Source organism: Cydia amplana, chromosome 5 (assembly GCF_948474715.1).
Source record: "Cydia amplana chromosome 5, ilCydAmpl1.1, whole genome shotgun sequence".
In the NCBI taxonomy this organism is placed as follows: Eukaryota; Metazoa; Arthropoda; class Insecta; order Lepidoptera; family Tortricidae; genus Cydia; species Cydia amplana.
The window spans coordinates 16540925-16554453 of NC_086073.1; the positions used below are offsets into that span (position 1 = coordinate 16540925).

Genomic DNA, 13529 nt, shown 5'->3' on the forward strand with positions numbered 1-13529 from the left:
AAAATTTTAGACCCAGTAATTTCGGAGATAAAGGTGGGGGGATGGGGTAATTTTTTGGCTATTTTCTTAAATAACTTCTAACCTATTTATTGTACTTAAAAAAATCGCTGGTAGCCTAGCGGTAAGAGCGTGCGACTTGCAATCCAGAGGTCGCGGGTTCAAACCCCGGCTCGTACCAATGAGTTTTTCGAAACTTATGTACGAAATATCATTTGATATTTACCAGTCCCTTTTCGGAGAAGGAAAACATCGTGAGGAAACCGGACTAATCCCAATACGGGCCTAGTTTACCCTCTGGGTTGGAAGGTCAGATGGCAGTCGCTTTCGTAAAAACTAGTGCCCACGCCAGTTCCTGGGATTAGCTGCCAAGCTGCCCAGGCTCCCATGAGCCGTGGCAAAATTCCGGGACAACGCGAGGAAGCCATGTCCGTCTTTGGGTGAGGGGTCACTAATTTACATATGTGTACTAAATTTCAACTTAATTGGTCTAGTCGTTTCCGTGAAAATAGGCTGTGACAGACGGACAGACCGACGCACGAGTGAACCCTAAAAATTGTATTTTTCACCACTTCTATACCATGAGAGCACCTTATCGTGCCCAGTGAGCACCACGATAAATTAATCAAAGGCTAGCCGTCAAAAATCGACTATATGTCTAACTATCCAACAAACGTAGCCATTTACCGTCTATCGCTGTCAAAGTGGACAAAACGGTATGAATGTTATAAAAATGTATAAATCTAGACAAGTGACTTTTATATCATTTAACTTATCCACTTATCAACTAAGTTTAAGTTGGAAAAGTAGACAAGTGACATATTATCCAACGACCATGTTATGCAGTTAATCGTTTAACGACTATCGCTGTCAAAAGTGGAAAAGACGACAAATCAATAAGAACTGGATAAAATGTCAGTTTTATCATCATTTATACAACTATATCATTTATACAGTCGACCATCATAGCCCTACAGATCAGTTAAATATTTTGATAAAAGACAAATGTTCTCTTAAACGTTTCACCAATTAATAAATACCAGATAGTTATCATTTTCTACCGAAATTACCCTAAACTATATTTTCAATAAAAGGAAATAAAACCCTGATGACCTGACGGAGCTTAAAATATCCGTTCCTCATTAAGCATTTCATTCGAATCAATTAGAGGTAAGCCCAAAGGCAGAAGTTTGAAAACATTAGAAACACGACTAAATCGGATATCGATCGGCTCCCCAATCAAGTCGGTAGAGAAGTTGTCGGCTGGCAGGGAATTAATTTGGCTTGTGCCACAGACTACATAGATACCGCATTTTGAAGCGCTTATGAACAACACGAGGTTAGAGTCTGTAGGGAAAGAGAAGAGTCGTGGAATGTATGGGGCCCAAGACATTCCACGACTCTTCTCTTTCCGAACAGACTCTACACACACGTGCAATTTTACTAATAAAATGCTACTCGGCTACTCGGATTCAGAATACAGCAGCAATGCATCAAAATTCCGGGCAGCAAAACCAATATTACCACAATATAAAATGTAGTATAAGGTAAACGTACTGGTGCTCGACGCGGTGCCAGTACATGTCATCTTGAAACTTAAGTCATTGTCAATAGAGGTGACAGCAGGGTGTCATCTATTGGGCATTAGCATGTCGAGCACTAGTACGTTTAGGTACCTTAAATGTTTCGATAAAATTACCTTTTTGATGTTTCATACAGTAAGTCGCACTCGCAACAGTAATGCAGCTGCAAATGACATCCGAATGTCACTTTATGCGATGACCAGTGGCCTATTTTATAAAGCTACAAGTTACAATTTACAAGCGGAAGTCTCTTTCTAACCCTATGTGTTAGAACGAGACTTCCGCTTGTAAATTGTAACTTGTAGCTTTATAAAATAGGCCACAGACAGACAGGTACCAGATGCGATGAAAAATTGCGTACCAAATCATTTCCATACAATATTTAAGTTACGTTTGACGTTTTATAAAAGATTCTCGCTTGGCTATACCTACTATACTATACATCTTGCTCGTACTCGCATATAAGTGCAAACGAGATGTATATAAAGTAAATTACGTTCTCGATAGCGTATATGTCAGTTATGACACTGTGAGTGACTCATGGCACGGGCTTAGGAGCGCCAGCCTATGTGCGGTGTCCGCGTAATTATAAATGCTCCATCTTGTTGGAGGTGATCTGACCCAGCGCCGAAATTTGGAATCATGCTGCTTATTTAGACTAATTGACTATGCATTTCTGAGGATTCTGGTAGTGGGAGCAATGGAACTAAATTTGTAGTGCGAATAACTTTACACCCGTAACTATTTTATAGTTTTTCCATGTACGTCTGTCTGTCTGTCTTCTTGAAAGTAAGAAGATGTCGTACAAAGCATTTTGCTTGTTATGTACTCGTAGGTACATGATACTTACTAGTAGCCCCCGTTTAACGCAGTTATGGAGACGGACGGGTAACTACAGAACCCCTACACCGCCGATTTTTAACCGACTTCCAAATCTCAAAGAAGGAGGTTATCAATTCGGTTGTGTTTTATTTTTTATTTTTTTTTTATTTTTTATGTTTGTTACTCCATATCTCCGTCATTACTGGACCGATTTTGAAAATTCTTTTTTTGATTGTATGTATATGCATACAGATTGGTCCCGTTTTTGTCAAAACCCAGTTCTGATGATGGGATCCATGAGGAATCGAGGGAACTGCTCAAATCTTAAAGGCGTTAGAGATTTTTGTATTTTCATCAGAAAATCAAGCATTTTTGTTAAAAACTGTCGCATTTGATGAAGTGGAACTGATGATGATGATCAGAACAGAACTCTTCAACGACCCATAGTTCACGTTTGGCGATTTGTCCTCTTCGTTATGTTTGTTAAGCAAGTTTAGTTTTTAAGCCACATTTCTGTCAAGCTCGAGTTCTGATGATGAGATCAATAAGGAATCGAGGGAACTCCTCAAATTTTAAAGGCATACATATAGTGATTGTTGTGTTTTAATCAACAAATCAAGCATATACATTTAAAAAGTAACATTTGAGGAAGTGTAACTGCTGATGATGACCAGAACGAAACTCTTTAACGACGCATAGCTCGCGTTTGGCGATTTTACCTTTTCGTTATGTTTGTTAAGCAAGTTAGGTTTTTAAGCCATATTTATGTCAAGCTCAAGTTCTGAACATGGGATCCATGAGAAATCGAGGGAACTCCTCAAATCTTAAAGGCACACGTATATAATTTTCTGTATTTTCATCATAAAATAAAGCATTAACATTAAAAACTGTCGCATTTGATGAACTGGAACTGCTGATGATGATCAGAACAGAACTCTTCAACGACGCATAGTACATGTTTGGTGATTTCGAATTTCGACTTTGACTTGGACTGGGACCCGGACTCGGATCCAGATCCGGCCTCGTACCCGGATCCGATTCGGACCCGGACCCGGACTCGGACACAGACCCGGACCCCTCCCGCTCAAACCCTCGTACACCGCACCGCATGCGCCGTTAAGTGGGTTAGGTTAGGTTTGAACTGCTATCCTCACAGAACCGAACAAAAGTGGGTTAGGTTAGGTTAGAACTGCGAGCCTTACAGAAACGAAATGCTACTAGAAAAGTGGGTGGTTTTACCTCCTTTTCTACATAGCGCACCATCTACAATAATCTTTCACCGGGCCGCATAGAAGTCGGTTTTTTTTTCTTAAAAATTATTTAATTATTATTACTAACTTGGTTATAAGAACTAGTCTTTACTTTGGTTTTACATATAAATTAAAAAAATATCTGGGAGAGCGAGCTTTGCTCGGAAAACATATAAAAACTCAAAATGGCGCGTTTTTCCAGAGACAAGACTTAGCTACATCGATTTTTCGCCCCCGAAAACCAACATATAGCAAATTTCGTCGAAATCGTTAGAGCCGTTTCCGAGATCCCCGAAATATATATATATGTGTATAAATAAATATACAAGAATTGCTCGTTTAAAGGTATTAGATAGATAGATATATTAAATTAAAGTAACTATAGAGGCTGTATCGCCATTATTGCATTTTCAATGATTGTGGGGCCTATTTTAGGTTTATAACTGGTTCATAGTTCATGCTCGTATTCATGAGTGCATTGTACCTACATAGGTACTCGTAATTTTCACTTATTACCTTTGACATGCCAATTTTCTTCTACAAGTGCTATCCACTCTCGCTAATTAGCAGCCGTTGTACATATTTCAATTTCTACCTCCAACACAGACGCTTTCACATTGCCCGGCCTTTTATAAAACCATGCTGTCCCGAAAACATGCCTCTTATATTGATATCAAACTCTACTATCAGGCAAATTAATTAATTAACATGTAGTTATTTAGTCCCTTCCCTCGTATACAAGATGTCCCTATTTGGAGCATACACAGCGTGTCCTCTATTCAACTAGGCGGTTCATTTAGTCGTGTGTGGGTCTGTCCTTATTGATGGTGACGTCATACGAGATAAGGAAACGGAAGAGTATCAATAGCGAGCGGGTAGGGTTGTCGACATGTATTATTATACAAATTTTCTTTTCAGTGAGCTTTATTTATGCTTAGTTAAATATTTTTTCGCGTGAATCCTCTAGAAATAAATAAAAATATAATAAATTAGGTATTATTTCCAAATATGACAAGTTGATATTGAAGTTTGTCAAGTAATTGTTGTATGTATGGCAGTAAATAAAAATGTTTCTCGTATTATTCATACAATAGTCATATTTTAATATACATATAATAAATTTTTCGCCATCGAATATGAATTATCAAATGCGCTTAAGCCCTATAACTATTTTGAAAACCAAACCTTCGTGTTTAAAGTCCAAAATCCAGAATTATAATGATATTTTTGTCTGGTTTGTTACAGAAGGCAGACATTATCAAAACAACTTATTTCTAACTCGGCTCGTTAAAACTTGGCTAGTACAGTTTCCAGACTCCGTGTCTGACAACGGCTTAGAATTCAGTGATAATTAATTTTATATTCAATTAAATTAGATCGCAATCATTGCTTTCGATATCAGAAATTTATGTCTTACACTAAAAAATGTGCAGTATTATTATAAGTCAACACGCCTGCAAACAGGGATAGAGTCTCAAGGCACGTGTAATCGCGTATGTACTCGTACTATCAGTTTTTGGGGTAAACCCTTTGATATCTGTATGTTATTTAACTTATTATTTATAATTAACCGAGTGCACGCTGTATATGAGTGATTACTTTATTTGATTACACATATTTTGACCTGAAACCGTTTTTGATTTCTAATCTATTAAATATTTCCGTACAGCTCCTAGCTTTTTTAGGGTTCCGTACCCAAAGGGTAAAAGGACCCTAGCTATTACTAAGACTTCGCTGTCCGTCCGTTCCTCTGTCACCAGGCTGTATCTCATGAACCGCGATAGCTAGACGGTTGAAATTTTCACAAATGATGTATCTCTGTTGCCGCTATAACAACAAATACTAAAAATAAAATAAAATAAATATTTAAGGGGGGCTCCCATACAACAAACACGATTTTTTTGCTCTATTTTTTGTTGATGGTGCGGAACCCTCCGTGCGCGAGTCCGACTCGCACTTGGCCGGTTTTTATGTATGATGTCAACTAAATAATTAATTACGTTCAATACCGTAACAGATGCTCTGCCACTTTGGCCGTCGTCCAGTAATATGTAAGAGATATCATAGTAGAGTATCCAGTTCCTGTGCTGCGGTACGAAAAGCATGTTAAAGACCTAAAGGGGCCCACTGATTAACAGTCCTCCGGACGGTATCGGCCTGTCAGTTGTTCGGAACTGTCAACTTTATATTCATACAGGCCGATACCGTCTGGCGGACTGTTAATCAGTGGGCCCCTTAAGGGTTCGATACAATAGCATTTTTTTAAATATAGATACATAGGTATAAAAATCCGTGAGTTTGGAACGATCACTGGTAACAGTGGTAACCACATATTAGAGTTCCCCATTAGGTAATTTAATAATCATAATTTAAACTACCATATGTTCTTCTTCCCTTAGCCTCAAAGTATCTCCACCCAAAATTCCATCTAAATCTCTCCAGATGTTTAAGCGTGAAGAGGTAACACACTAGACAGAGTAACTATTCAATGAACTATAATATTAGTGAACGAATGATTCAAAAATAATAAAAAAAGTGAGCAAGTGGTATTTGAATAAAATAAAAAATAATACGTAATGTAAGTAAGTAAAATGTGGCAACCCTAACCAGTTGGTTTGTTTCAGACATCGTGATCCCGTCGCTGCTGATACTGGCGCTGTTCATCGGGAACGCGTTCATCGTGCTCATCATATACAAGTACAGGAAACGGTGAGTACATGTGTGATCAATATATTACACATAAATATATGTTTGTTGCAGAATTCATTTATGACAATCATAATCATGCAATACACTTAGATAAGGAAAGATTGCAACGAGATAACTTCATACCAACATGACAAAAAGTCGTTAGGGCTCATTTAGACGGTGCGAAAACTCGCAGGCGAGTTTCATTACATTGCGTTATTTGATCGGTCGGCTGAATTGATGTAACCTCAATGGTCCGCAATGTAACTAAAATCGTACAAGAGTTCGCGCGCCTTCTAATGAGCCCTTACAGTCACGTTACAACTTTATATGAAAGGCTAAACTAGCATAACTGATTACGGAGCAATTTTAGTTGATGTCATGTCATCCTAAAACATCAACTATTTAGGTTGCAAAGGATCGAAACAAATGGGGGGCTCGCCTAAATTACAAAGACAAGAGCTTGGCTCAGATAAGATAAGAATATCAATGAGCTACAGATATTTTCAACAAAGCATTTTATTTAAAGATCACGAAATTTAGGGGGAAACCAGAAATACACTTAAGAGGACGTAAAGCCAGAAAATTAGAAGGGAAGAAAATATATAGCGCGCCGCGTGAAACTTTCAACGGAAGATATGGCATTATGCGTGAGCTGAAAATATACTTCTGTTGAAAATTTTCCTCTTCAGATCCTCGGCTATTTTATTCTAAAATTAAACTGCTGCTGTGGTATGCAGGGTAACGATACATAATTTAAATTAAATGAAAAGTAGACATTCCGAAGGTGACATGCGGATTGCAACTGCAGTTGCAACTGTTGTGGCTAGGGTTTGCAATCCGAATCCTAAATGTATGAAATTATCCGGATCTGGATCCGGATCCGCGGATCTTCCCATACATTTCGGATCCGTCGTGCAAACCCTAGTTGTGGCTTTGCTGCGGCGGCGTTGCTGCGGTGGCGTTGACGAGAGCGCTGTTAGTGTCAATATCCTTGATAAAATGAGTGATGTTCGTGGCCGCATTACTGCTGCGATTAGGATGTTCAATATAGAACACATTTTAGTCGTAGCAGTAATGCCGCATCAGTAATGCAACCATGGACCTAGAATATTACGGACGGACTGTCACCTAAGACAAACTGTGACACTGCAATGGCGGACGGTTTGAATGTGTGCGTGTAGACGAGTGTTACCATGTAACACAAATTCTCCCCTAATGGTGAAACAATTATTTTTAATATCGTCCTCGTTTTCGAATAAAAAAATAGGACAGTTTTACGTTAGACTGGTAATTTCCCGATACTAAGGAGCGATACTTAACGTTTGTTTGTTATGTATTATAATTTTTTTGTTGAAAACCAGATATGTTTCAAGTTAAATGTATAAATTAAAAAACATGACGAACTGATTTCATTACGATGCTAAATATCATTAGGTATTGAAAATAATGTTTGCACAATTACTTTGTGATTTAATTTATACATTTACCTTGAAACATATCTGGTTTTCAACAAAAAAATTATAATACATAACAAACAAACGTTAAGTATCGCTCCTTAGTATCGGGAAATTACCATACCGACCTAGTTTGAAATGCACAATCAATAATTTAACCATTTACCTAAATGATCTCTTAATACGTAATGATTTAATAAGAAGGGTAGGTATCAATTACCCTACTTTCGGGAAATTACCCTATTCATGTTACTGGTCACACTCCTGTTTTGCAGTTTGATAATTTATAAACAACAAATTATCGTGATTTTACGTACTAATTGATAAACTTAAGTATGAAAAGTTATTCCGTGACTTTTTTTCTTTCGATCGGTACAATTCTAGCAGGAATTAACTACGCATGCCGGCATATTTTTATATTTTTCTTCGACATGTTTACTTCAATGACGTTTCGATTCGTCTGACGGCAAACTGGTGGATGTGGGCTGTCAATGTGTGTGTGTCACGCGTAAATACTTAGAAACTGGCGGATGTTGGAATCACACTTGTGTTGTAAGCGAAACTCTGTCCATAATATTATAGGTTCATGAATGCAACTGTAGTTGCCATCCGAATGCTATCTTAAGAGAAAACTTCTTTGAAGATCTTTATAAAACTACGATATCTAATCTAATCTAATACCTTTAAACGAGCAATTCTTATTTATTTATTTATATATATATTTCGGGGATCTCGGAAACGGCTCTAACGATTTCGATGAAATTTACTAAATGAGGGTCTTCGGGGGCGAAAAATCGATCTAAAGCTAGGTCTTATCTCTGGGAAAACGCGCATTTTTGAGTTTTTATACGTTTTCCGAGCAAAGCTCCCAGATATTCTACATAGTAAGGCATGCCAAGATAGCTGTGTATCATGATATACGTAACGTATAGGCTCGTTATGAGCTTTTGCCAGATAAGGCCTAAGCCCGAGCGACGGTTTTGATTTATACCCTCGGGCTATCTCTTGTGTATAGCTTTATCCGTTGGTGCAAAGTTAGTACCTTCCTTGTGTTATGGGTGTAGTTTAGACAATGATCAATAAATCATTTTTATTTTTTTGAAGAATCGAAAAGATGTAATCGTTGTTCGGTAGATGTCGCTATACGCCACCCCAAAGGCGTGTATGCATAAAGGAAGGAATGGAAAGATTTGCGATGTCCTTCCTGGTGCCTACCAGGACATCGCAAATCTTTCCATTACGGAAGCCTTTCCGTAGCTCAATTGGTTAAGAGTAACACACGGATTGTGGAGGATGCGGGTTCAAGTCCTACCGGAAGCGTAACTTTTTCCATTTTTTTCTTTAGTATAGGTACAATTTGGAATGATAGATGATATAGGATAACTGAATATTGGGCTTAAAGTTTTACGGCGTTATTCATAAACGTCTGCTAAGTTAATCAGCTGATGATCGTCGTTTGTCCCTCTCTATGGCATAACGACTGATAGGGACAAACGACGATCATCAACTGATTAAGTTAGCAGCCGTTTATGAATAACGCCATTAAACATTGTCGGTCTAGGGTGCAATAGTGCAATGCAATCCCGGTAAAGGCATTTTATTTGTGTTTGTGTGTTCATCACGAATACATATTTTGTTCCTGAGTTATGAACGTCTTCTATGTAAATATCTATATCGTACATCGTCGCCTACTAAGCCCATAGTACAATTTTTGTTTAGTTTGAGGATATGTTGATAAGTTTTTATCATTAAGGAGATTAATTTTTACAACTGGATTTTTTATAAGTAGGTACGCTTATGAACGTCTAACGCAAAATTTTCAAGCTTCTCCTTATTTTGTATCTATTAGAACTCATTTAGACGGTGCGAGAACTCGCATGCGAGTTTCATTAATCGTTACATTGCGTCATTTGATCGGTCGGCTGAGTTGATGTAACCTCAATGGTCCGCAATGTAACTAAAATCGTATACGAGTTCGCGAGCCGTCTAAATGAGCCCTTATCCTCGCGATGCTACATGTACCTATCGTATCTGTACGACTTTATTTCCCTGCCTTATTATGTTATCTTACCCCAACTCCATTTAATAATAGGTACGATATATTACCCTCATCTCGCTTTTACAAATTCTAATACGCATAAAAAGGACGATATTATGCACTTCGTTATCCGTGGAATGTAACCGCTATATTATAAGCAACGCCCCAGGGCGTACATGGATCGTAAATTATTTGGTGAATTTTCGCTTTAATATTATATTTGATAATGCAGTCTGCTTTATCAAATATTCACGGCGGGGGCGCGTGGTGGATAAATAGAATGGCTAATAATATATTGTTTCCCGTAGTGTGGCTCATCCATTTATTATATTGTAAATGTCGATCACGTTATTTCTAGCGTTGAGAAATACTGTATTTTCTACCGAATATTGTTTTTCTTTCTTTGGTGTTACGAAACGAAGCGGTAGTTTTATTTTTAACTTAGGAGTTCGCTAGTATCGATTGTTACAATTTTGATCTTTAGATTTTTCATCCTAAGCCAAATCAGCGAACACACAATTAAAAAAATTATGTTTAAGAAAAAAAACGCAATCTCTAAAATAAGCCGAATTTCGTTTGTTTGATACTACTACTATTATAATATGATATTAGGTAGGTACTTTAACCTTTCGGAACTATCTAAAAGTCCAAGATATGTTTTCTCAACCCAATGTAGCACGTTGTGAGACTAATACAATACTTAAATATGGTCTAGAAAGAATCAGCTAAATTCAAATGGAGTAACTGGGAACTAGGGATAACATTAGACAAGGAAAAACTCCCCTATTATCTACCTATATGAATACCTACGGCTGATAGCTCTGTCCTGTTGCAATCTGTTGTGTCAATCTTTCAACTAACCACATTACTCGTGTTTAATGTTACCTTTTTGTCACCAGTTTCAAAAATTGTGACCTAATATTCCCACTAATACAATCCCAACTGTCGCTACCACTATACACATGTTGCTCCAAAACCCAGCTCCAACTAGGGATAACATTAGACAAGGAAAATCTCCCCTATTATCTATATGAATAGCTCTGTCCTGTTTCAATCGTGTTGTGTCAATCTTTCAACTAACTACATTACTCGTGTTTAATGTCACTAATTTCAAAAATTGTGACCTACTTCCAACTAATATAATCCCAACTGTCGCTACACTACACATGGTGCTCTAAAAGCACGCGCGCGTGCGTAGTGTGCATATTGACGCGTATTTTACACATAACAGAGCTTCATTAGTGCGGTCACACACAAAACATCTGTGACCTTTATATCCAATATCAGACCGCAGCGATCGATGCGAAGAGGATCCACTTGAAAATATAAGCGCCACAGTAAAGTGTCATTCTATTGAACTCGCTAAGTATGTAAAAAAAATCACTAGTAAAATGACATTTAGAGACAATATGGCGGTTTGTTTACATAGTTAGCAAGTTCCATAGAATGACACTTTAATGTATAAGAAAATTTATAAGACATCCAAATTGTGCTAGTTAAACTAATGCAAAAGAGGAAGTCTGTTTTAGATTTGTATGTTGCTGATAAATCGTGGCACAGTTTAAGTGACATCGCCATCATCATCGCACTCTAGTGCCTTGACAACATAGGCGTGTTCAGATATTTGTGAGCACCTTGGCCGCTCCGATATATCTGATGGTGACTGTACCGACATAGAAGTTCGATGAGGCTCACTTATTAAACTAATATTTATATGCGTAAACAGTTCTCATCCATTTTTTCATAGTCTTTAAATAATAAGTACAGATGTAGTGCATAGGTAATAGTTTTCATTCGTATTTTCACGGAAACGTATTTGTCATGCTACTTCAATCAACCGCAGTACTTTTTGTACGGAGACTGACTGAAATAGCAAGGCACGTTTCCGTAAAAATACGAATGAAAATAATTATGCACTACATCTGTATACTTTTCGGGCACACAGTTTTTAATTGAAACGATACCTTAACCATAATGCCTTTTTGAATTTTCTTAATCTTGCTTGGTCTTTTGAAATCCCAAATGAGCTGGCTGTGTTAAGCTGTGACCTCTCTTTATTGCGACACGTATCACACAATAAACTTCACCCTCCCAATATTGGTTCGATGTTTGTCAGCCGTTAAACTGTTAGTGGCGAAGCTGTTGTGAGTTACTGCGACACATCGAGTGACCGAAGTCCACAGGAAGTAGGGCCATTAGCTGATTATTCGACCGCACTATCTTTATATAACTAAGTATAGTAAATATAGTGATATGCCTTGAGAACTAACAAGGAAAGGTGCCCAACTCTCCGGCTCCGATTTGATTTATGTATTTTTAATTTTTTACAAGCTTTTTATTAACTTGCGATGTACCTAATGTATATATGTATGTAACTATGTTTGTACGGGTCAAATATTGAAAGTTAAATTTGAGCCACTTCCCGACTTCCGATGAAGCTGGAAATTTGCATACATATGTAGGTAAGTCGGGTGACAATGCAATATTATGGTACCATCGAGCTGATCTGATGATGGAGACAGCAGGTGGCCATAGGAACTCTATGATGAAACAACGAAACCTAATTGTGTTTGGGGTTTTTAGAATTGTCTCGATGAGTATTAGTTGCATGTGAAAAGAAAAGTACAGTCAGCGTTAAAAGCTTGTACCAAAAATGATTTTTTGCCAAAAACTTATTAGATTCCTATGTTATACTCGTAGAGTAGTCTAAAAATAATAGACACGTGTTTTTTTAGCTGCCACACACACACACACCACGCACACTTCAAAGTTTCATACTTATTCGCCAGATTATTCTAATTTCACCTACTATTTAGTCCATATTTCGCAAAACTTTTTAGAACTGATATTGTCATGTTTTTAATACTAATTATTTTGTTCATTAGCGAAAATCTACATACACCCTTATTCTGCCCCTGCACGGTTTAACGTCTCAAGAGTAGCAAACGCAAGATGGTATTATTCCACTAGTATTATTTCAGATGTACCTAATTAGTTGTTTGTTAGTTACATTCTGTAGAAAATATATAGCAAATAAATAATATGTAACTCCGTATATTTACTTATTAGTCTAAGGAAAAAACGTGCCTCGGAAATCAGGAAAAAGTCATTTTCGGATAGATGGCGCACACACCTTTGGCCTATGCTTGGCTAGATGGCGTTGACGACGCCGTTTGATATTTAACAATTTTAACACATTAAGTATCCGTGAAAGAACATCATGGGTCAAAATAATAATTTATAAAAGTAATAAAATCATTTATCCATACACATTTATACATTTTTGATAGTTTTATACATTTTCATTTTGAGTTTTAATCGAGTGTCGATAGATGGCAGTAAATTTACTGCGATTACAAAATTTACTATGACAGGACCCCTCTATACTATATATTCTCTTTGCCAGTAGTTTTTAATGTTCATGTGCATCTTCAAAACGCAAAGCGCTCGCAACACTCTTAGCGCCACTTGCACCATCCCACTAACCCCCCGGGGTTAAACGGTTAAACCGTATACCTAGTGTCAAATTGTCTCTTTATCGCGTTAGTTAGTAGTACTTACCTATATTAGTTATACAGATGTGCATTTGTGCAATGCAAGTTGTGGAAAGTTTCGAAGAGTTCTCGGATACTTCATGTATAACATGAAACAAAGGAATCTTTCATTTTGGAAATGGAAAATTTTTGTTGCTATA

At 37.4% G+C, this 13529-nt stretch overlaps 1 protein-coding gene across 2 annotated transcripts in view; it reads left to right on the forward strand.

The window, feature by feature from the left end:
* Nucleotides 1-13529, forward strand: part of LOC134648336 (uncharacterized) — a 170525-nt gene that overhangs the window by 153561 nt on the left and 3435 nt on the right. For both annotated transcript variants that reach the window (XM_063502847.1, XM_063502846.1), the window contains exon 8: nt 6277-6361. In XM_063502847.1, coding sequence (XP_063358917.1) covers nt 6277-6361 — 85 coding nt within the window. The remainder of the gene's footprint in view (nt 1-6276; nt 6362-13529) is intronic.